The sequence below is a fragment of the Eulemur rufifrons genome, chromosome 8, assembly GCF_041146395.1.
Source record: "Eulemur rufifrons isolate Redbay chromosome 8, OSU_ERuf_1, whole genome shotgun sequence".
NCBI lineage: Eukaryota > Metazoa > Chordata > Mammalia > Primates > Lemuridae > Eulemur > Eulemur rufifrons.
Genome location: NC_090990.1, coordinates 7056528 through 7080366, shown reverse-complemented (window position 1 = coordinate 7080366; position 23839 = coordinate 7056528). Strand labels below are relative to the sequence as shown.

Sequence of the window (23839 nt, the reverse complement as noted above, 5' to 3'; positions counted from 1 at the left end):
AGGGACTGCCCAGGGCGGGGTCCGACCACGGCGGTGAGGCAGGTGTGAGGCCAGCTCCAGCGTCTGGGCTCATTTGTCCCAAGCTGCCGCCTGCCTGCTGTTTCCTCCTCTCCCGCCCTTATTTGGAGCCCCTGACAGCTGAGCCACAAACAAGCCCGGGGAGCTGGGCAGAGGCCAACCGTCACCCTCTGCTTCCCTGCACGGGTCCCAGCGTGGAGGAGAAAGAATCCTGAGGCGTGGCAGTGAGATAACCAAGGACTCTTTTTTGCTCTTCTCACACCTTTGAAGTGGGAGCCTCTTGAGGCAAGTCAGCAAGAATGTGGCTCTTGCCGCCGAGGGTCTGGGGGGCCGTTGGGCTGCCCAAGGCGGAGGGGCTGCGACAAGCCCTGGTGGACTGATAACTTTAAAAGGGCATCTTCGGCTGGCTCCTCACTCAGCCGCTTTATCGCTGCAAGTGACAGAATGGGGAGGGTTCCATCCCTCTTGCGTGCTCCGGAGCTGGGGGGCTATAAAAAGAGGAGGCGCTAGGCAGCCGGGAGACAGGGACGGATGAAGGCTGGGAGAGGGAAGCCCGAGGAGAGGGACGAGAGGCAGCAGGCATCGGATCGCTCCTTGGCCAACGCCAGCATGGGCTCCTTCTCCACCATCGCCGTGGGCTTCCTCCTCTTCCTGGCGTTTCAGCTCCCAGGTCGATCTGAAGCTAACCCCGTGTACAATGGCGTGTCCAATGCAGACCTGATGGATTTCAAGGTAAGGCCAGGAAAGGGAAACAGTCTGGGATTGGCGGCTTTCTAACACTGTGCTCATTCCTGTTGATTTTCCCCAAGTCAGCGAGGCCTCTCGCTTTCCTTGTATTTTCCTTTTGCAAAGAATTTGCTGGACCACTTGGAGGACAAGATGCCTTTAGAAGACGAGGCTGTGCCGCCACAAGTTCTAACCGAGCAGAACGATGAAGCTGGAGTAGCTCTCGGCCCCCTCCCCGAGGTGCCTCCCTGGGCCGGGGAGGTCAGCCCAGCCCAGAGAGACGAAGGTGCCCTCGGGCGGGGCCCCTGGGACTCCCCGGACAGATCCGCCCTCCTGAAAAGCAAGTTGAGGGCGCTGCTTGCTGCCCCTCGGAGCCTGCGGAGGTCCAGCTGCTTCGGGGGCAGGATTGACAGGATTGGAGCCCAGAGTGGACTGGGCTGCAACAGCTTCCGGGTGAGAGGAACTGGGGATGGAAATGGGACGAGGAGGAAGAAAATTGTGGTTTTGTTGAGAGTCAAACCTTGTCAAAGGGTACTCCAGCAGGAAAGGGACTAGGCTTATTCCCTCTGAATTTCTGCCCCAACTGGGAGGGTGCTCCGTGAGTCCCAGGACAGAGCCATCTACACAGACACAACGGCTGAGAAAATGCCAACGGGCAAAGTTACTCCCGCTAGCACTGGGAAGTTAAAACATCCCCAGGGCCAGGCCACCTTTGCACTGCTGACTGGCAGTTCGTGTTCCTCCCCAGAATTGCAAGATCCTGAAGGATTTAGGTGAAAGTAAATGAAATTAGCTTTAATGAGTAACCTGTCTATCAGTCCATGAAACTCAAAGGGTCTTTGGGCTGGGGTGGGGCCCGGTGGGAAGTAGCTGGTCCGTGGTTGAGAGGTTTGGGACAGTCACGCGTGAAGCTGACTTTTCCAGTAGAGTCAAGTCTCTGAGCTGAATATGTTTGTGTTCTGTGTTCTCTTTGTAGTACCGGAGATAACAGCCGAGGAAGAAAAGGCAGGCCAGGCCCCGGGGCAGACGGCAGAGACTCTCACCCCCTGGGCTCTCGCACGTGACTTTGTCTCATCTCACTGCCATCAAAAGCTGAGTTGTGACGAGCACCCCATTTGAGCTGCAGCTTCCTGTCAACATTTCTCACATTTTATGCTAAATATAGATACAGTGGTCTCATTGTGGCTTCCCAGCCTCTCCAACCCCATGCATTAAATTTTAGGGTAGACCCTCACCTGTTACTGACAGCGGTTTGAAAATGAATAAACTTCAGCACCATGGACAGAAGACAAAGGCTTGAGTTGGTGTGATTTCTTTCGTATCCCAGTGGATGGGAATTCAGCCCAAGGCTCCTCCTCATTTTACCCTCTGTCAGAGCAAACAATGCTCAGCTTCTTTCTCCTCCTTTCATTTCTCCCACCCTTCCTCTTTTTTGGGGGCGGAGGCACTCAAATTGCCGTTCTCAACCTGCTCTGCCTTGCCTTCCAGCCAGTCACAGATCCTGAAAAAGCTCCAGGAGACCAAAGGGGCATTTATTTTTAACCAGACTTGCTCACATTCAGGGCACTTATTTATTGAAAAAGAAATTCACAAGCATCCGGACTCTTCCTGGTTACATCTAATGTAGCTTGTACTCAATAGGCAATTTTTGCACTCCCAGTGCTTTTTGGTTACAGAGTTTTTGGGGAGGGGGCACATTTAGAAAATGAGAGTACATAACTAGATTTTCTCTGCTACATCTGAGAGGGTTAGCTGCTGCAGCTAAGAACGACACTTTTAGTTTTGAAAAGAGCAGGCAGTGCTGCACTTAAAAACTGCGGAAAGTAAAGAAATGTTTGCTATGCGGACAGAAGTTTATGTGCCTTTTGTGCACTGACACACGCCTTTGGAAAACAGCCGTGGTCTTTCCCTGACGGGTCCAAGAAGCCTGGACTTGTATTTACTGAGGTGGGAGCCACTGGACAAGACGCAGTGTTTTGTATTTGCTTCTGTCCTAGGCCGCAAATACGAGGCACGAAGTTCACCTTAAACAGGCAGAACTCTACCCTGTCTCCCCAGCCCGGTCCCTCCACAGACCCCACTTTCAGATTCCGTGGCCCTTCAACACCCCCACACCTACACTCGCTCCTCTGCGCCCTTCCTTTTGCTGTTTCCTCCACCTGGGATGCCCCTTATCCCGCCCCCTGAGGACATTTTCCCCACTCAGTGCTCACTGTGAACGCCACTTCTTCCCTGAAGCCACGAGCCCAGCACACATTAGGCTCTTTGTGGCAGCAATTTTACATGTGACTTATGAGTTGACGTGTATGTGATTATGTGTGTCTGTGTCCCTAGACCGCAAATGCCCCTCAGCACTCCCAACTGAGGCTCCATCAATGTTGGCCAAACTGTCTTGGCCTGGTAGGGAAATTGGGAAAAGAGGAAACAAAGTAGCAACGTGCTCCTTGTACATAAACTGATGGTAAGGGGTGGAGGGGGAGGGAGAGCTCTAATCTAACCAACTCCAACCAACATGTTCCTTACTCGGGCTTTAAACCCCAAAGGGCAGAAAAGCAGGCAGCAGAGAAAGACTGACAAGGGCAGGAGAGACGGACCTGTCCGAACGGCTTCTGAGGCCCAGCGCCGGGGGCCCGGGTTGCTAGGAGGGCAGGAGTGTAGCTGGGCACACTCCAAGCTGCCACCAAAACAGGATTCTCACAGGATGTAACTCACTGAAATTGACAACTACCCACGGCAGGAAATGCCCCTGGAACTGAGAGGACGCCAGGGGACAGGCAGAAGGGTCTGGACTGACTGGGACCGTTTCTGACCCTGCTGGAATGGCAGCTTGGGGTAGATCAGAGACAGAGAAAGTCACAATTCTTGCAAAACCAAATGCAAGTGAATCAAAGCCATGGCAGGTGGCACACACAGAAGCTAGCCACAGGTCTCGCCAGCTGCAGCACGACACCGATTTCATCTCTTCTGGTTGGACATCAGGGGACCGTGTCTGTGGGTAAGTTCCTACGCACAGCACCGTGAGGAAACTGTGTTTCTCCATCTGGTGCTCTGGGAAGCAGGCGCTGGCAGGAAGAGAGGCTTTTACGGGAGAGGATCAGTGAACAAGAAGGAAGAGCACCCATCTGAAGGGAGAAACAGAACAGTGGAGACTAGTGACTCTTGCTAAGATCTACAGGACTGGCTGGGTGCGGTGGCTCACGCCTGTAATCCTAGCACTCTGGGCAGACAAGGCGGGAGGACTGCTTGAGCTCGGGAGTTCGAGACCAGCCTGAGCAAGAGCAAGACCCCATCTCTACTAAAAATAGAGAAAAATTAACTGGATTTCAAAAAAAAAAAAAAAAAAAGATAAAAAGATCTACAGGTCTAAATTCAGTCTTACTAACGTAGCTGCCCAGTAGGGCAAATGGACCCCATGAACAAAGAGCCCGGCTAGGCGGCTCCGTGAGGGGAAATCTGAGACTACAGAACTACTTCCTAGCGCTGTAAATTTTACAAATTAGAGAGGAAGTAAAACAAAAACCAAGAACCCTTGAAAGAAAGAGCACTGTGGAGACAAAAGGCTAAAGGAGACAGATGGAGATGTTTTATTCTGACACGTCACGGTTACAATGAGAACTTCCAAGTTCCAAAGGTTCAAATAAAAATAGCATTTTACAAATTAAAAAAAAAATACAATTTATATACACAGGGATTAGCTACCACTACCATATAAACAGTGCAAACAGAAAAAGGAAGCTGCGACTGTCAAAGCGACCAAGGGCCACAGGGGCTGGGGGCAATACTGCACATCAACACTGCGGGGCCGGGGCGGGGCGGGGGTGCTCCAGTCTTTTCAGAAGTTTTCTTGTCACTCAGGGCCATGGCAGTGCACAATTCTGCATCAGAAACGCCATCTGGTAGACTGGGCCAAGGAAGTGTCCATTCCAGCTGGGAACTATTAGACGAGGCCACAAGCAAACCATCCCCCGGAGTGCACGGGCCCCACGGTCAGGAGCAGGGACCTGTCAGCCCTGCTCCGTAACTGCCCCAGCTGGGGGGCCACGAAATACCACGCTGGAGACGAAACACAGAAAACTACCTCTGGCCACCCCCAGACTCCCCTCTGGGGATCGCTGTTCTATCGAGGCGCTCATCACTAGTAGCCGACGGGGTGGGTTTCATAGGTGATGCTGCGAACGCTGCTTTCTACTGTACAGAGACTGAAGGAGCAAAGCTTACGGTTACTTGTCACGAGTGGAGAAGGTATTGTCTTTGGGCTTATCTGGAAAGGGCAGATGCAGAGGGAGGAGAGGAAACCGCGTGCCTTTGCAGAGGGGCCTGGGTGTGGGTCCTCCTTGGCAGCCATCCAGTCAGTCAGGGGGAGGGAGGCATTTGCATTCTACTGTCTATCTCTGGCTAAACTGATGGGACAAAATATCCAGTGACTTAAACACAACACGATGTGCACGAGGGATAAGTTCCAACAACATTCACCAGTGGCAGCCTCGAGGCAAGTGGCCAGTGACGCAGCCCTCCAGAGCCAGGGTCGTCCTGCAGGGCATCAGCTCAGCCAATTCCAGGAAGGGGTGGAAAGAGGAGTGGAATGTCTGTGACGGGTGGTCATGCCACTCTCCTGACTTGGACGACTGGTTTCCTTCTTAATAAGAGGAAGAAAGGCGGCCCAGCTCTGAACACCATCGTAAAGTAAAGCGGCAGCTCGTCGAACACAATCACATTTACAAGGGTTTTGCCTTTTTTGGTCCTTGCGATCTCCTGAACTATTTACTGGGAGTATCACCCCCACTTCCCAAGTCAGGTGCATCCAGGGAAACTGAAAACTTCAGAAGTCAAAGTAATTTTGGTCAAAAAGATAAGGAAATGAGGAGAAGGGAGGGGCCACAGTCAGCTGGAGAAGGTCCCAGAGCAGCCCTCGCGAGGGGATCACTCCCTACAGGGTGCTCAGCACAAGCCCTGGACTGGCAGAGCCAGGACAGCCACCCAGCCCAGGCTGAAAGGCAGTCCCGGCCCAGGAAGCCAGTGTGACGCTGAGGGAGAGGACAGCACTGCCAGGGCCAGGCACCGAGGCAGCAGGCAACTTCTATGGTTTGAAAAATACTAAATGCAGACCAAGGCCATCTTGAGTCCCAAAGTGTGTCCGCCCCAGGGACGCCCGAGGGGACTAGGACGCTGACAGACACGTAGCAGTTAGGGGAAGATACGTGCAAACGCCTGATGGTGGATGCTCACTCTGGGAGTCTAGTCAGAGAGGGGACCAACCAGCCTGCAGAGAAATGAAGTCACCTACGCTTAATGCTAAAACCTGCAGGTACACGCTGACAGGGAGCATCTCCCCCTCCCCACCTCCCTGCAGTGTGGAGACCCTCCTGAAGTTTCTGCTTAGGCTGGGCAAGGCTCACGGCAGCAGGGGAGTGAGACGTCTGTGAAGGGCAGACACCTTCTTCCTTGAATCAACCATCTGCTTCATCACAACATGTACCTTTTGTGGTCACTGGCTCAGGAGCTGCCTCCTTCCCCAGAGTTCCGTGAAGCCGTTTGATCTACGGGTGCCCTGCTTTCAGCTAACTTTGGCAGGTGACGCCAAAACCATCGAGCTGTGGCTGTTTCACCACAAGACCGGATAAAATCTTAAGGAAAGTTTAGCAGTTCACGGAGATGAAAAGAATCAGGGTAGAAACGTGCTAATAGGAGATCATGAATAATTTACAAAGGGAAAGAAAGCTGAACTGTCACAAAGCAGGATGGAAATCTGACCCTCTTATCAGAGTTATCAATCAGAGACTATCAGAGGGATTTTAATGCTTTGTGGTTCTGGTGGGTAGTGGTTCTAAGGAGATCCAAACCATAGGAGCAAGATCGGAACACCTGCTCACACCTAGGAAGCAGAACATTCCCTTAAACTGAACTAGAGAAGATACGGAATTGAGAGTCCCAACAAAGGAAGGCCTTCCTGAACCACAGGGAATTTTCTCAGAGCCCAATTCCTAAATTTAGTCATTAACTGAATTTGCAACTGGCGCACCCCTCCTCACCCCCAGTGTTTGCCTTGGCCAAGGTTCCTCCCATATGTTTACTGCAACAGCTGGGATCTCTAGGAAAGCAGTAAAGATGGGGCAGGAACACGGCTCGGAGTGTCACCCAGCGGTTTGCCTGACTTCCACCCCTGGTACTGACTTTAGCGGGGACTGCGGTGGGCCTGTGGCAACACTGGGGGGTAGGAACAAGGGGAGCAGGGAATGGGAAGATACTTGCTGAGGAAGTTAGGAAAGTTCAAACTCTGATGTTTCCAAACCCTCCCCAGGTTCTCTGACCAGCAAAATGTTGGATGACTCCAGGCTTTCCGAGAAGGGGGTGACTAGGAATCTTCCGTGCAGGCCCAGCCAGCCGTGCTGGCTGGAGTGAGCGAGCTGCCTCCCCAGGCAGCCCCGGGAGATGGGCAGCTGGCCCATCACATGGTCTGGTAGTGCTGCCTCAGTCGGGCCTGCAGAAATTCGTACGTCAGGTTGTGCCGTGTAATGATCCCAACGATCTAGGACAAGGAGAAAAAGGCCCAAGTCACCTGCAGGATAAAACCCACCGGCAAGAACAGGGGTGAGAAGAGCCAGCCCCGTCGGTTTGTCACAGAACGTGGAGGGAGAGAGAACCAGTGCAGAGCCAGATATGGCATGACCAGGGTAAACAGATGACGAGGGCCCTTAAACTGGAGACCAGGGGGACAAGTTTAGCTCCAAAAAGAGGGTGGGGCCAGCTAACATTCTCGGACATTCTTAAACAGGGCACATGCTATAGCTCTAGCTCCCATCATGCCCAGCCTGCTCAACAGACCTGTGCAAGAGGTGGGGCCTCTGGATGCTTCTGAGGTTGTGACCCCTGCCGCATCTTACACTCCTCACCTTGCAGAAGGACCTACTCGTCCTTTGTCACAGTTTATGGTGGTTCCCGCTTGTCACCAATGGGTGGTACCCCAAAGTCATACCATAAACCGTGTCAGAACTTGTCAGTGTAGTCGGCACTGACAGGGACACAATTTGATCTGCAATTGGACCTGCCCGAGGACGTGCCGTGCCGCGCGGGTCACGGCAGACGCACGGGAAGAAGGGCGAGAGGGCACGCAGCTAACTCCGCAGGGCGGACACGAGCGTTTGGTTTTTGAACTTTGCTCATCTGTGTTTTAATATTTGTGTGATAAGAAAAAATGAAGTTCTAAGAAGAAATGAAAAAGTCTGCTGCAATAATTACTGGACGTTGTATGTCTGTAAAACTCAAAATATTTTGCTTGAAATTCTCTCATTTAATGTTCCGAATCCCCATAACAGGGGGACTGAGGAACACCAAGAAGAGGTCAGGAGTGAAGAGAGACGCTGTGGGGCCGGGCGCGGTGGCTCACGCCTGTAATCCTAGCACTCTGGGAGGCCGAGGTGGGCGGATCGTTTGAGCTCAGGAGTTCGAGACCAGCCTGAGCAAGAGCGAGACCCCATCTCTACTAAAAATAGAAAGAAATTATATGGACAGCTAAAAATATATATATAGAAAAAATTAGCCGGGCATGGTGGTGCATGCCTGTAGTCCCAGCTACTCGGGAGGCTGAGACAGGAGGATCGCTTGAGCTCAGGAGTTTGAGGTTGCTGTGAGCTAGGCTGACGCCACGGCACTCACTCTAGCCTGGGCAACAGAGTGAGACTCTGTCTCAAAAAAAAAAAAAAAAAAAAGAGAGACGCTGTGGACACGAGGGACAGCCCCGCCCGCTTCCAGCCACCGGAAACTGGCGCCATCTGCTGGCCAGGAGGGGACAGGGTCCCAAACGCCTGGAGGCCAAGGGGGTGGGTTTTCACCCGGCCAGCTCCTCCCCCGCTCCTCCCCCGCCGGGGGCGTGTTCTGGTGCTTCCTCCAGCTGAGAGGCGCCCCCCCCCCCAATCTGCCCCGTGTTCGGAGGGTCCTTTCTCAAAGGCAGGGGCCGGGCCCGGCTTCCCTGTTCTCCCCCCAGACTCAGACTCACCTCTCCCACCGCATTCACCACTGGCAGGTGGCGCAGGCCCATCGTCCTGAACAGGTTGAAGACCTGGGAGACGTGGGTGTTGGGTGAGACGGTGAAAGGCGAAGGGTTCATGTACGGGGTGACATCCTATAGGAGAGATAGTATGCATCACCCGCAGTCCGAGACGCCAACGGCACAGATGGGCCGCGTTTTGCGCAGGACAGCCGGGGGTGTGGGGACAGCCCTTCTCACCACAATCATCCGTGGGTTCAGCAGCGTCAGGTCCAGGTCATGGATGTCCGGGTACATCGGGTAATCCTCAGCCATCTCGGCGTAGGAAAGGCGGGGTTGGTTGGCGCTCTGCAATTCCAACCAAGACGCTGTCCTTGCTCTGAGCAGCAGGGTCACACTTAGAGCCCCTCCCCCTTACGTCTGCATCCGCCCGGCCACGCCCCACCGAGAGGGAGGCGGTGCAGAGCTGGGGCCGGCAGCAGGTGCTCTGGAGTGAGACGTCTCAACCCAAAGCCAGTTCTCAGCCAGTTCCTAGTGGGTCACCCTAGGCACTCTGATCTCCCTCAAGGTCCCTTTCTTCATCTGCGAGACGCAAATGGGTTACCCTGAAGCTTGAATGAGAAAAGCGCTAGCAGTAGCAGCTGTGGGTTGAACTGAATCCCCCCAACAGATATGACCAGGTCCTGAGTCCTAGTACTATGAATGAGACCTTACTGGGAATAGGGTCTCTGGGGATTCTCAAATTAACATGTCATGTGGGATTAAGGTAGACCCTAAATCCAAGGACAAGTGTCCTTACAAAAGGGGAGAGGACACACAGGGAGAATGCCATGTGACAACAGAGGCAAAGCTGGAGTGATGTGTCTACAGCCAACGAGCGCCAAGGATGCAGGCAACCCCCGTGCACTAGGAAGCAGCAAGGATGACCCTCGCCTAGAGCCCGCAGAGCACGGCCCTGGCCACACCTGCATCTTGAACTTCTGGCCTTGAACTCTGAAAGGATAAACTTGTTTCAGGCCACCTCGTTTGGGGCCATTTGCTACGGCAGCCACAGGAGAGAGGTGCTGGCTTGCTGCTCTTCCTCCACTCTGGGTCGCCTGCTCTCTCCCTCAGTTCTCGCTGCTGCTGTCACTGGACATGGGGCTGTGGTGACAGCTCTCGGGCTGGGCCCAGTGGCCACAAGCACTGGTCACTGCGCTGCTGTAGCAGGATCCTCCCCATTTCCACTCTGCACACCTTCACCTTTACGCAGCTTTCCCTCTCATGCCACCCACTGCCTGCAGGGCAGCACCCCCTCCTCGCGCTTCGTCAGGCCAGGCCGGCTGGTTTCTGCACCCAGGCAAGGCCTCCGGGACCTCTGGACTTCGTGCCTGGTGCTGCACGTCACCTTCTGTCCCACCTTCAGCCAGGCCCTCTGCGCCTTGCCCCAGGTGAACTGCCCTCCTGCAGGCCAGTCAGACCCCATCCCGCAGCCAAGACCCCGACCGGGAGAGCCCGTTTGGAAATGAGGCCTCTGGGTGACTTAGTCCCTCTTCTTCTAAAGAGACAAAGTGTGTGAGGGTGACTGGGGCTCAGGTGGCCACAAGGACCACTTCAAACACACCCTGCCCACCCTTGCTCATCTCTAAAAACCAAACAAGAGAGGAAAAAGAACTGCAGTGGAACAGACAGGAAGAATGGTATTTCTTTTGATAATATACATGTGGGACTAGAAGTTACAATATAGAAATTGCATTCCAGACCTGCAGGCCAGCAGGACACATGACACATGGTGCACAGGCTAAGCAAAGACCACCTGGAGGCCCTCACACTCCCCTCGCTGCACCGTGTCCCCTCGCTGGGCGTCACCTGGAGACGCCAACAGCTGCAGAGGAGCCGTGAGGCCGCACAAGCAGCAGCCGTTGACATGTGAAGGCTCAAAGCCCCACCTCTCTTTCCCTGAAGTGCAGGGACCGTGTTCCTACCACCCTCCTGCCTTCCAGAACCTCGGTGCTAGCAAGAGAGGCTTACCGACTGACTCTCAGAATAACAAACTCCTCGGACAAGCAGGGTGACAAGCTGCGACCGAAGGATCAAGCCGTGGAAGGTCAGAGGGCGGAAGCGTTCCTCCATGGTCCAGTCTTCACTCGGGGACTGGTCCGGGTACAGGTTGGGGTAGGGAGTGTATCTGTTGTTACACAAAAAACAGATACTGCCTAGGATATCCTTGGCAGGACCGCTTCTCCTCCATGCCCCCAACCCACAGCCCAAATTCCCAAGAAACTCAGGAGCTGCCGCCGCCGTGACCCCTGTAGGCAGCTGGTCGCTCGGCCGCCCGTGCTCACCTCCTCTCGAGCATCTGCTGCAGGAGGTCCTCCTTCTCGGCTGCCTCCTCGGAGGCGATGTGCTCGTCACACATGTTCCGCAGCTCGCTCGACGGGTAGGACTTCATGGACTGGCTCCGTTTGCGCTGCTCGCCGGCTCGGGTGAGGATGCTAGATTTCTGCAGATCGGGGTGGGGGGTGATGATGACAGAGGCTTCCACAAGGAGGCCACGGATTGCCGTACATGGGCACACCAATGCCTCAGCGCCGACGCAGGAAGGGCACGGAAGTCTCACGGTGGCTTATGGTTCAGGCCCTAGGACTGGGCTGCAGACCCCACAGTTTCTGTTGGCCCGACATCCCCACTCCACTGATTTGGGGAGAGCACCCCAACTCTCCAGAGGGCAACCAGCCCCCAAAGCCACGGGGTGGGCCATACAACCCGAGTGAGGCCAGGGCCTCTCCCTGTCTGGGATCTGATCCAGAGGGATCCAAGGACAGAGAATGGCTGTGCACGTCCCTCCTGGGTCCCCACAGGGCGGCCACTAGACCCAGCACATGCACCCCACGGCACCCCGCCCTGGTTCTTCAGCTTTCCTGTCAGTCCTGAAGCTTCCAATTGACTTTTTTTCTTTCTAAAATAGGTCAAAGTCCATTTTTGTTGTTGGCAACTCTAGAACCCTCCCTCAGGATAAATAATAATGAAACCCGTTGACTTAAAAAAAAAGTCTGTCCATATGCTTACTGTGGCAAGAATGAACCCACGTCTTGATGGCCTAATTAAGTCCGTGCTCGCTGTCAAATCTATACTTAATGTCACCTATAATGAGAACGGCGCTGATTTCCCCTAAGAGCCAACCGAGTCCACTCCAGCCAGGGGGTGTGGCAAGCGCTAAGCCGTGAGCACCAGGGGACAGCTGTCTTCTCTCACCTACCTTTCCTCTCGAGGCTGTTTTCTTTACCTTGAATTTGATGTTGTTGCTGATGAGCTGGTTGCCCTTCATGAACTCCTTCTCGTTGCCGCGGTTCTCTGTGACCACGGGGAAGGCGTGGTGGACCGTGGTGCGCAGGATGCTCACCAGGGACTGGATGCGGGTGTGCGGGTACACGTAGGTCAGGTTGGGCTCCATGATGTCGCTGGCTCTCAGTCTGCAGGAGGGAAGCCATCCAGCCTCATGACGGAGCCCACAGACCCCTGGGCGCATGCGGTGACAGGGCCCTGCTGGGTCCCCCATCACTGGCTGGACCCCCCGGCCCCTGGACCCCCCGGGGCCTCTCTCTGAACCACCTCCCCGTGCCTTCCTCTGTACTTCCACTCTCCACACATGCTGTTCCCTATGCCTGGAACGCCCTTCCGGGCCGGTGGGCCTTTCCTCCTCCTTCAGCTCAGTACCAACATCCCCTCACCACGAGCCCCAGCTGCTCGCCTGGAGGGTGGCTGCCCCCGCCCCGGCATTCCATGGCACAGTCCACGTCTCACCACTGAATTGCTAACACTACTACTGGAATGTTAAAAACGATGTTTGGGCCTCCCTTTAGATCAGGGGGTGGCAAACCACAGCCCACTCCGGCCATGCTCACAGCATTCCTGCTACAAGAGCAGAGTTGAGTTGTGACAGAGACCACGTGGCCCGCAAAGCTGGTAACAATCAACTCTGTGGCCCTTTACAGAAAAGGCTGCTGGCCCTGCACTAGCCTATAGGGCCTTGCCTGACATCCAGACACAGGAAGCCCAAAGTACCTGTGGATCATTATCGGGTTATCAGGTGATTATGCCCAGAACAATCACCACTGACAGTATGACACTGTGTCAAGCACTCGTGAAACAACCAGTTTTCTCTCCCAGGGTTTGGCATATCCTTAAATATTCACTCATATCACAAACTTGACCCAGAGACCTCACGTCGTATCCAACCAGAATGCCACAGGGGCCAAACACAACCATGAAGTGGCCCTGCCTCTTGTAGTCCCCACTGTGCCCCTCTGTCCCCGCCCCGCCCCCAAAGCTCCCAGCCACCCCGAGCTGCTCAACATTCCTAGACACGCTCGGGAACAAACATGCTGTGTCTTTCAGCCCAACAAATGTGAGTTATTTTTCCTACCCTAATGCCAACAGGCCAGAGCTTATAAATTCTGAAACTAGGACACGAGAAAGATCACAGCCTTACTTGTCCATTTCCACCTCTGTCTCCCACTCCAGAAACGGCACACCTCGAAGGTCCACGTGGATATCATAAATGCCCTTATTGAAAAAGTCCCCTGTCCATTTGGCCACCTGAAACACAAAGTGAAGACCTAAAAATGGGCCCTTTGGGGTAAACGTGGCCCTGACCCTGCAAGCGGCCTGGAGAGGACGCGCTCACCATCAGGGTGATCATGATGGGAAGTCCGTAAGTGATCTCATTGGTAGACTCGATCAGGATGACCGTGAGACTGATGGTCATACGGACGATCCCACCCAAGAAAGCCGCGGCACCAACCAGGGAAAAGGTCCCTGAATAGATGTGGCTCAATCCAATGTAGCTAGTGAAGAACAAAACCGAGAACATGGCTTAGAATCACACCGGTCAGTTGGGGGGCACAGGGAGGACACAGAATTCACACCCTTGTGCATATACACATATGTGCGCACACACACACACACACACACACACACAGTACCTTTTTAGGACATTGGCAACTAAACGTCCAAAAGCTGCTCCACACAGCAGAGAAGGCACAAAAAGGCCACTTGGGACAGAAATGCCGTAAGTCCAACACGCAAGAAAGAAATAGAGGACGAAGAACAAGGTCAAAGTGACGGGGCTGAAGGTACCTGCAAGGCAAGAACTGATCTGAGTCCCACCACCCGATGCCGGCCGCAGCCCACCTCAGTCTGGGGGCAGGGAAGCCACCCGGCCTCATGATGGAGCCCACAGGCGCCTGGGCGCACACTGGGACAGGGCATCTCCGCTCCTGCCAGGTCTTCCTATGCCCCAAGTAGCTCCCCTTCTGCCACGGGAGGCAGAAAACAGTTTTTTGTCTGGGCTGGTATCACAAAGGACAGGTCCTGTTCTTGCCCAGAACGAAGGCCAGCCTGGCCGTGTCTGAGATGCAACCAGGCCCCGGGCATGGGCTGGAGCAAGGGCACCCACCCTCCTGGTGGAAGAGCTGGAGGATGGCAGACTCCTGGGGGTTGAAGAAGAGCGTGGCCATGTCATTGTAGGTATCATTGGGACAAAAAAACGTCTTCATACTTGAATTCACATCTTCTGTTCTGACCTAAGGAGCAGGAATCAAAAAGTCAGGAAAAGGGCACCTGACCTTGGGTCTTGAAGTAGGATGTCTCCAGCTGGGACAAAAGAAAGGTGTCTGGAAGGCTTTCCCCATAAATCAAACAGGCAGCAAAAACCTCATCTATACTGTATTCATTGCATTTTGAATGCAAAGAGTGAAAGACTCAGGATGAGGGCCTTTGTTCATCCACACTCATAATGAAAATGTCACTACAGCTATGAGTCACCACCGACTTGGCGCTGCTTCCTCTCCTGGCGCTGACGTTCTAAGCAATGCTGCCAGCAGCCTGGCCCGAGAGCCCCAGGGACTGTGGGAAGATGAGGCAGGTGAAAGACAAGTGGCTGGGAGTTGATGGATGTTTGGGGACGAGAATCCAAGGCACCACTTGACCTGAAGCCCCAAATTTAGTTCTAAACGGAAAAAGCCTTTGCCTTGAATTTGCTGCAAAATAAAACCCACCTCCACACAAGGCCGGGGAGCAGACCCCACGCTCCCACCTCCTCTCCTCCCAAACCCCATCTGGGGAACAGAACCAAACTATGAAAATAATTATTTCTGTACATTTCAGACCTCTTTTTCTTGCCATCATTCCGTGTGAGAAGATGAGATTCTGGTTCTCAGTTGAGGGCAAAGGTGTCTCAAGTGTGACATTTCTTAGTTCCTAGTTGATGCTGTACAACAGCACAAGGGTTGTGCTTCACTTACCACGTACATGTGAATAGGGAGTGTTATTACAAAGATTCGTTAAGGATGTGGGTTTTTCCTGGATTCAGTTCTATTGATGATGCTGTAAAGACGCCCCTAGTGGACATTATAACGACACTAGGTGGTTGGTGGTCTGTGTGATCCTGCCAGGGAACCTGGCTGGAGACACAGCGGGACGCGGGCTGCCGTAGGAACAGGGCAGCGCCCCCTGCTGGCAGAGCCTGGCAAGGAGGGAACGTGCAGAGCCCCAGCACGCAGAGCAGAGCGGATGGGCTGAATTGACAGTTTAATAAATGACACACGCAGCGTTCCCCGAACTGTCTGGAAGAACATCAGTCCTGAAGGCTCTCTGGAAAGAGTCCTGCAGTCAGCCGCACAGAGAAGCATCATAGCACTTTTTGGAAATCAGTGCATCTGCTAAAAGCAGAGCACAGCCCCCAAAATTAGACAGATGGCTTCGATCTCCTCTGCCACTCCCTAGTGACCTTGGGAAAGTACTTCATTTTGTGCTGCTTTGGTTTCCTCCTCTACAAAATGGGAGTAATATCTCCCCTCATGCTATATATTACTACCTGAATACTCTTGATCAAGACCTCACTTTGCCTCAGTTTCCTTATCTGTAAAATGGGGATAATACTACTGGCCAGCACGGTGGCAGTAAAGAGTAAATGAGATCATTTGTATGATGTGCTTAGTGGGGTATCTGGTACACAGTAAATATGCCAACATTCCTAACACTGACTGGAAGAAAGGCCCTAGGAAATCCTATATTAAAGAAACTTATTTAATTCTGGTTAACCCATTTCACCGTAAAATTGTTTGTTTTTGAATCATATATATTAATGTTCAATAACAGAGCACATTTTGAAAAATGCTGGTCTGGTAATGAGCTGGCCTTGGGAATAACTAGTGACAGGGGTCAGTAAACTTTTCCATAAAGAGCCAGACAGTAAATATTTTAGACTTTGCAGCCACATACAATCTCTGTGGTATATTCTTTATTTATTTTTCCAACCCTTTAAAAGTATAAAACTACTAATATTCTTAGCTTGGGGGCTACATGAAAACAGGCAGTTGCTAAGGGCCAGATGTGGCCCATGAGCCACAGCTGCCGACCCCTATCTAATCCATTCTAGCTGTTCCTGGACTGTTCCTGGGGACACTGAAGAGGCAGCCCTCCAAGACAAAGGCCCCAAAGGGGCCCTGAGAGATTCAAGATTCAAGTGGCTACTTAGAAGCAACAAGAAGACAGAGCACAGCCAGCCCTTGGTATCCGTGGGAGATTGGTTCCAGGACCTCTGGCGGACACCAAAATCCTCCGATGCTCAAGTCCTTGATATAAAATGGTGCAGTATTTGCACACAACCTGCACACAACCTACACACATCCTCCCATATACTTTAAATCATCTCTACATTACTTATATCTAATACAATGTAAATGCTATGTAAATAGTTATATTGTCTTTTTAAATTCATATTATTTTTAGTAGTATTGTTATTTTTCATTGTTTTTTTCTAATACTTCTGATCCACGGTTGTTGAACCCACAGACTTGGAACCCACGGACATGGAGGGCAGACTTTAGACTTAGAGAACACTCCCCACCCACCGCCACCGTAGCGCCAGAACCACGTCCGGCTGACCTCCTGAACCACAGGTTTAGCTCTCAGACCCACTGCACTGGACCAAAACCACAGGGTGGGGTAAGCTCCACTGCCTTCCTCATGGGCCCTGCTCCTCAGGGAAAGGCTCTGGAAAATACCACACATCCCCAGGAAGGGAAGAGGAGAAATGCAGAAAGATGCACGCAGTATGGAGTCCAACCCGGTAAGAACCAGAAGATGCTGGGGAGGGAGGATCGTAGTTGGCCCCGTGCAGACATCTTTTCTCTCCAGCCTAAGGGTGACTCTCACAATCACAAAGGCAAAGCAGTGGGTGACAAGCCTCTGGGCTGGCGGGCCCCCTTCAGACATGGAGAGGTGTGAGAGTGACCAGGGGTTGGAGCAGTGAGCAGTCAGCTTCCTGAGCGGCTGTCTTAATTAGTTTTGCTCAACAGGTAGGAGTTTCCCTCTGTGATGGGCAGGGTTGTTTGCAAAAGTGGACAAGACAGAATGCATTTGGTGTGTAGCCTCTCTTAGGTAAAAAGACGACTACAAATTTCTCTATCTTTTAGCAATTTGTACGGGTATGTAAGGATGAACCCAACACCTGTATTAGCTCTAAACAGAGGCAAGTCATACATTTCTGGACTCTTCTTGGTGGGTATAGGATAAAGGCAGCAGGTGCACTGGGGTTACCTGTTGGAATGAATCATTACGGACGTGACTGGAAAACGACATCTGTCGGCATTCTCCTAACACCATTGAGGCCACAAACACCACCACGGTGGTTACCACAGACACCAAGAGGCTCTCCAAAACTCTGGGAAGCAAAGAACAGCTGTTATCATGCAATAAAAAAAGATACTTTGGTCTTAGGAACTCGAAAACGTAACCCACCGACCCTCCACCCTCATTTCCCTGAAGAGCATTTACAGCAGCCCCTGGCTGGTCCACATGTTTGCAGAATTTATCAGTGACTTGCTGTACTACAGCAGTTTGTACATAAAACGTGGGCTGTCAACAAAGTGGGCTGCGGCATCCACGTCATCTCTCTCTGAGGAACAAAATGGCCTTCAATGGCAAGTTCCAGCAGGGCCACAGGGACCCTCTGACTGTATCATGTGTCCTAGTGGCCAAGAGAGGCCGGGAGTCAACCAGCAACCCTGACGTAAATTAAGCTCAGACTTAGCCTTTTGATCTGCCTGACAAGTAATGTATGACCCTGTTTACATTCTCAGTCTCAGATGAGAAATCAAGGCTGCCATGGGAAGCAGGGTCTGTTCCTCGGGAGAGATGGCCTGGCCCACACCAAGCTCAGGGAGCCACAGCAGGCTGGGGGAGGCGACTGCAGATACCTGACGAGCTTAGGTTTCGGGTGCACGTTTCGCATACGGTACTTTGCAAGCCTCTTGTTCAGACAGTTGAATATGGCTCCCAGGAGGCCCCCAATGACACCCATCACGACGAAGAGACCCAAATCCATAGCTGTCCAGAGATGACATTTTTTATCAGAGTCAGAGCACTGAGAGAAGGAAAAAGGGAGAGAGAGAGAGAAACCACAGCAGCTGTAAGAACAGGAAGGGACAGAAGAGGAGGAGACAGAAGCAAGAGCCAGGGCTGCCTTCTCTTCTACAGAAGCCAGGGCCCGCTGGAGTTCTCACGCCAAGCATGGTCGCACACACAAGAGGCTACAGGGGCGAGATGCAGCCGTTACCTACCCCTCTCAATCACTTCTCTCTGGTCCTTCACTTACGAGCAATTTTCATGGGTCAAGTAAGAAATCCTGGGGAAAAGGGCAAAACATACCTTAAACTCGCCAAAGTTGAGCAGTCCAGGGAGCTGGAAGGAACCCCAACTTCCAAACTGAATCCCAGAACGGAAGAAGTTGAGGGTGAAGGTGGCAGACATGGAACAAAAGAGCTAGGGGACAGGTGACAAAAAGACAAGGAGGTTCAATAATGGCACGTCCTACTCTCCCCCCTACCCTTCCTCCTAAAATCCACCGCTCTGCACAGAGACCTGCAGAATCTAGCTTGTGGTACAGGGACTTGGTAACAACCGCGGTAGACATACCCCGAGTAAAACAAATTTTACATCAAGGGCTCTCAGAAGCCTTTGTGCAAGCAGCCTGCTACGGGTGCCTATTTACTGCGAGCCTGTAGTGGACCAGACCCCGCACCATGAAGGAAGGGTCAACGCAAAGGCAAGGACGCTGTACTCTGAGGTAGGAGCCAGGCCAAGTCCAGGCTCTGTCACTTCCCACCTTATGACAGCCAGTTTCACGTTTTCATGTCGGGTGGTTCATCAAGAGAGGGTAACAGCAGTTTGATTTGGGGTTCACTGGAGGATGGGAACGTATTGATATGAAAAGTATAGAAAGTCCACCGTTTGGAGGTTATGGGCACCAGAGCAAAGGAATTTCTAACTGAGCCAACCCTCCCAGTCTCATCAAAACTACCGTTAAATGCACTGAGTAAGAGATGTCCAGTTTAATTTTCGGGGGTGTGGTTAAACCTAGGAGGCGGTTTGCACAGAAGGTCCCCCTCACCACTTTCCACGTGAGCCCTTGGTTCCAGAAGGATGAGCCCTCCTCCAGACTGAACAAGGTACCCCCAATCGGGGCCCCAAAAGCTGCAGCGATTCCAGCAGATGCCCCTGCTGACACGAAGTCTCGCTTGTCTCTGAAGAGAGGAGAGAGAGCTGGTTCACCCCAAAAGAGCCCTCAGGCCACAAATGCCAGTTTCTCCCTTCCTCATCCATGAACATTTTGTCTCACGACCTCTGGGTAGTCAGGGATCATGAAAGGGCAGGGCCCTGGTGACGCAGCTTCGGCAGCACGGACAGTTCCCCTGACGGCCACCGCTGCACCAGAGCCCCGTCAGGCACAGCGGCTCCTCTGCCTGGGAACGGGAGCTCCCTGACATGTGTTCACGCTGTGATCACAGAATCTCAGCCCCCAGCTCAGACGGCAAATCAAACCTTGCTGCCAGTCAGTGCTGAGCCAGGTTCCCACCAGATCTTGCTTCCAGAAAACCACAGCATAGTGAAGATGTCAGGGTGCTTGCTGGTTACACGGAGAGCAGCAGGGGAACAATGACTTGCAGGAATACACAGGGGAGCAGGTGGTCTGCAACACTGAACTAGGCCTCTGATCCCAAGGGCCTTACAAAGCGTGCAGGTCAGGAATACGCACAAATCCACAGGGCTAGAAAGCCCACCGAGAGGAGCACCTTCCAGCCCAGGGAGGCAGGTGACCAAGCAAACCATCTGGGAATACAAATGCCTTCTTGATAACATGCCTGCCTGTGGCCTTTCCTGGTTGGGTTTTCAATCTTGAACCATCTTCATTTGCCTAGGATGTTTCTAGGACTTAGGACATGATAAATAAAAGTCATGATAACAACTTGGTCCTTTTGCTTCTTATTTATAGAAGAATAATTCAAAGGCCATTTTTTTTTTTTTTTTGAGACAGGGCCTTTGTTGCCTGGGCTAGAATGCAGTGGCATCATCATAGCTCACTGCAACCTGAAACTCCTGTGCTCAAGCGATCCCCCCCTGCCTCAGCCTCCCAAGTAGCTGGCATTATAGGCGTATGCCACCACTCTTGGCTAATTTTTCTATTTTTTTAGAGACATAGTCTTACTCTTGCTCCAGCTGGTCTGGAACTCCTAGCCTCAAGCAATCCTCCTGCCTCGGCCTCCTAAAGTGCCGGGATTACAGGTGTGAGCCACTGCACCTGGCCCCCACCTCATTTTCTAAGTCAGGTTTCACGTGCAGCCTCCCAAGCAGGGGAGACAGAGCCAGGCTAGAGTAGTATCAGCTCTGACTAGCCGTACCTTCTCCCCCCTTCACCCCTCAACAAAAAAACCAGTTCCTAATGTTTCCATACCTGTCGCTTTGGAAATAGGGGAAGTTAATCTGGATCTTCCGTAAGGAGTTGCTCTGAAACTAAAACAAAAGAAGACAAAGTCAGGGGGGCCCATGAGGACTGAAGCTGCGTGAATCCATGGCACCTGGGTAGGCCCCTTTGATGGAGCACACCTGGGCAGGTGTGCTGCAAGAAGGAAGAGTCCAGAACAGCATTTTTTTTTTTTAAATTGAGATAGGGTCTCGCTACGTTGCCCAGGCTGGGGTGCAGTGGCTGTTCACAGGCACAATCCCACTACTGATCAGCATGGGAGTTTTGACCTGCTCTGTTTCTGACCTGGGCCGGTTCATCCCTCCTTAGGCCACCTGGTGGTCCCCTGCTCCTGGTAGGTCACCATATTGATGTCAAACTTAGTGTGGACACCTGATTGGCATAGTGCACTGCAGCCCAGAATGCCTGGGCTCAAGCGATCCTCCTGCCCCAGCCTCCCGAGTAGCTGGGACGAAAGGTGCGTGCCACCACGTCTGGCCAGAACAGCAACTTAGAAAGAAAGAAGTTACCCACTTTGGGAAGAACTTATTTTTCCTGCCCCCAAATTTTTAGAACCTTCTGAAATTGCGTTTTATGCACAGTCAACAAGTCAGAAAGTAAAAGGGGAAACAGCCAAGCCAAGGGCCGGGAGGAAGTGAAAGCGGCGACAGTAGATAAAGTCAGCTCTGCTCAGGGGAGGCCAGCGAGGGAAGGGGCCGACAGAGCCATTCTCAGTCTGTCCCCCAGCGTCTCAGGCTGAAACCCACTCCACACCCGGCCCCCTGCCACCTTGTGCTCACTTCTGTGAGACCTGGTACTTGAGGCAGTGGCAAGAAAGAGACCAAAACACACGCTCTGGAAGAAAGAATCGTCCCTCCTCTACCCCAACAACTCAGTCACAGTAACTTCCTCCCCTCAGGACAGGAGAGAGAAAGGACAAGTGACAGTTCACAAGCAACTGAAACTTCTCCAACCTGTAGCCCAGGAATCTGGAATAGCCCCTAAGAATGAGAGCTTTGGAGTTCTGAGCTAGTTCCTCAACCTCTCTCAGACTCAGTTTCCCCATCCGAGAATGGGGATGAAAATAACTAATCACTCAAGGTGGCTGTAAAGGAGAAGGACGTTGGTATATGCAGAGTCGGGCACACAGACCACTTAAGCAGCAGCTGGTACTATGTTATGACTCTGCCACGCTAAATGGAATCGGCACGGAACTGTGCCTGCAACCGCCTCAGCGATGCTTCCAGCCTCTTGGGATTCCACAGCGCTGACACGTTGCACCAACCATCCTACGTGGAGGTGCCTGGCAATGGCTGCGGAAGCACCAGATGACCTTCATTTGCCTATGTCACTTTTTCCCCTCTATGTCCCATTTCAGCTCCTAGGACTCAGCTGGGCATCATTAAAACTCAGAAGTCTAAGTGATACACTTTCCTGGGAGACGGACCAGTTTTCACAGCAAGTCAAAATGGCACCAGGTTCCAAAGTCACGCTAGCATGCTCCCAGTGGATTTGTCCAAATTCAACCACAGACCTGCCCCTAGGCCTGCCCGGGAGGCCCGTCAATCCTTACCTGAGGGAGGCCAGCTCCCACCACGGCGCCGCTGTGGATCATGGGGCCTTCCTTGCCCACGAAGAGCCCTGGGAATGATGAAGAAGGCAAGACCATCAGTCAGCAGAGAAAGGCCTCTGGGTCAGGAGACCTTTGCTACATAAGCCTTTCTCATGATGACTATAACACAGAGATGGTCATGTGACTTTATAGGAGAAAGAGTCAGCCAAGTTCCCATCAAACAAGTTCTGTTTAAGATCTTGCTATAAGAAAAAATATTCTACGTTCTAAATCAAGGGTCAGCAAAGTACAGGCCAGGGACCAAGACAGACTCCCTGTTTCGGTACAGCCTGAGAACTAAGAATGGCTTTTACATTCTTATTAATAAACGCATACGTTTAAATAGTTATATAAGTACCTTCACAGTATCTTCAATTTTGCCTCTTGGCCCACAAAGCCTAAAATATTTACTATCTATCCGGCCATTTACACACAAAAACCTTGCTGACTTTGCTAAAAGCTAATTCTACAAACTAACTAGATGGTCATGCTATTTCAAAACAGAATGGTGTGTTTGTCAGATATCTCTGAATGGCAACATATTATACTAATAGTGTCTGCCTTTTAAAAATAACCCAACAACAAAAAGGCAGACATCAGCTGTTTGAGGGCAAGCCCTCCGGTGCTAATCTAATTAATTCACATCCATACGCTTCTTGTCCTCTTCACCCCTTGAATACTTGAAGAACAAAAGTCAGAAAGACCTTCCTTACCTCCAGCCACACTGAACAACACTCCAAGGACCTTGCAGACCAGGGTCCGGAAACGGACGATGCCAGGCACCTTCACGCCATTCAGATAGCATTTGATCTCGGGTATCCCAGAACCTGCCGACACGGGCTAGTGGGAGAGAACAGGCACCCCATCAACTCAAAACCCCCTGGTTCTCTGGCCCACCCCCAACAACCTGGCAGCTATCAAGGGAAAACTTTGTTCTTTAACAGGAGCTCCAGTGTCACCTGGGAGGCTTGTTCAGCCACAGTGGCTGGGCCCCACCCCAGAGTCCCTGACCTGGTGGGCCTACGGGGGCAACAGCAGGACCCGCGCTTTTAACAAGGGCCCTGGGAGTCAGCATCGCCGCGGGAACCTCTCAACAATCACCGCAGGCGCCTCATTTCCAGACTCTCCTTGTCTGAGCTGGGGCCCAGTAGGAGCATTTTTTTAAAGTTCTTCAGGGGATTCTAATATGCCACCAAGGTTGAGGAACCACCATCCTCATCTGTATTTTTCCTCTTTAGTCTCGCCAGAGGCTGAAACCTCTACTTGCAAAAGCATCTCTAAGTGAACAAGAGGCCACTTTCCGCAGGAATCTGTATTCTCAGTTTCCTGTTTGCAGACATGGAAGTGGAGGAAAGGGGTGCAGGACTCCAAAACCTCACAAGGAAGCAGGCAAACCCACACCCCCTCACCTCAATTAGGACGACAAGGCTTGCCAAGAAGACAAAGGTCAGGTTAAAACCCAAGAGTTCAAGGAGAGACAGGCCGAGGCAGCCTCTCTGGCTGCATTCCTCCACAGCTACGGAAACTGGGTTAAGGAAACTGCGCCAGCCAAGTGCTGTCCCTGTAACCACTTGAAAGAGCGGGGTTTCTCCTCTCCGGCATCGTGCTGGCTGCGAGTCTTCCTGTTCTCCGTTGTATACATTTTTCTAAAAAATTGCCTGCGATGTCTTCCACCGTAGGAACCATTTTAAAATTATGAACTACTTCAAACATT

At 52.4% G+C, this 23839-nt stretch overlaps 2 protein-coding genes across 4 annotated transcripts in view; one reads left to right on the top strand and one right to left on the bottom strand.

Moving 5' to 3' along the window:
• Window positions 1-627: 627 nt before the first annotated feature.
• Window positions 628-1732, top strand: NPPA (natriuretic peptide A). The gene is made up of 3 exons (XM_069479138.1): window positions 628-750; window positions 871-1197; window positions 1721-1732. Exons 1-3 carry the CDS (start codon window positions 628-630, stop codon window positions 1730-1732), a joined length of 462 nt encoding a protein of 153 aa, XP_069335239.1.
• Window positions 1733-5544: 3812 nt separating this feature from the next.
• Window positions 5545-23839, bottom strand: part of CLCN6 (chloride voltage-gated channel 6) — a 32494-nt gene continuing 14199 nt past the window's right edge. For all 3 annotated transcript variants that reach the window (XM_069479357.1, XM_069479359.1, XM_069479358.1), the window contains 18 exons: window positions 23535-23641; window positions 22839-22965; window positions 22087-22154; window positions 20505-20563; window positions 19164-19296; window positions 18422-18535; window positions 17971-18137; window positions 17312-17435; window positions 14166-14292; window positions 13693-13846; window positions 13395-13554; window positions 13200-13306; window positions 11994-12180; window positions 11053-11210; window positions 10739-10895; window positions 8969-9076; window positions 8738-8863; window positions 5545-7270 (listed from right to left, as the gene is read on the bottom strand). In XM_069479357.1, the coding sequence (XP_069335458.1) occupies window positions 7190-7270; window positions 8738-8863; window positions 8969-9076; window positions 10739-10895; window positions 11053-11210; window positions 11994-12180; window positions 13200-13306; window positions 13395-13554; window positions 13693-13846; window positions 14166-14292; window positions 17312-17435; window positions 17971-18137; window positions 18422-18535; window positions 19164-19296; window positions 20505-20563; window positions 22087-22154; window positions 22839-22965; window positions 23535-23641 (2264 nt within the window). In that variant the 3' untranslated portion in view covers window positions 5545-7189. The remainder of the gene's footprint in view (window positions 7271-8737; window positions 8864-8968; window positions 9077-10738; window positions 10896-11052; window positions 11211-11993; window positions 12181-13199; window positions 13307-13394; window positions 13555-13692; window positions 13847-14165; window positions 14293-17311; window positions 17436-17970; window positions 18138-18421; window positions 18536-19163; window positions 19297-20504; window positions 20564-22086; window positions 22155-22838; window positions 22966-23534; window positions 23642-23839) is intronic.

Bases quoted from the DNA above. Each gene is read 5' to 3' on its own strand.
- NPPA (XM_069479138.1), top strand. From the start codon at position 628: ATGGGCTCCTTCTCCACCATCGCCGTGGGCTTCCTCCTCTTCCTGGCG. The intron at 751-870 runs GTAAGGCCAGGA...CCTTTTGCAAAG, and splicing joins CAGACCTGATGGATTTCAAG to AATTTGCTGGACCACTTGGA.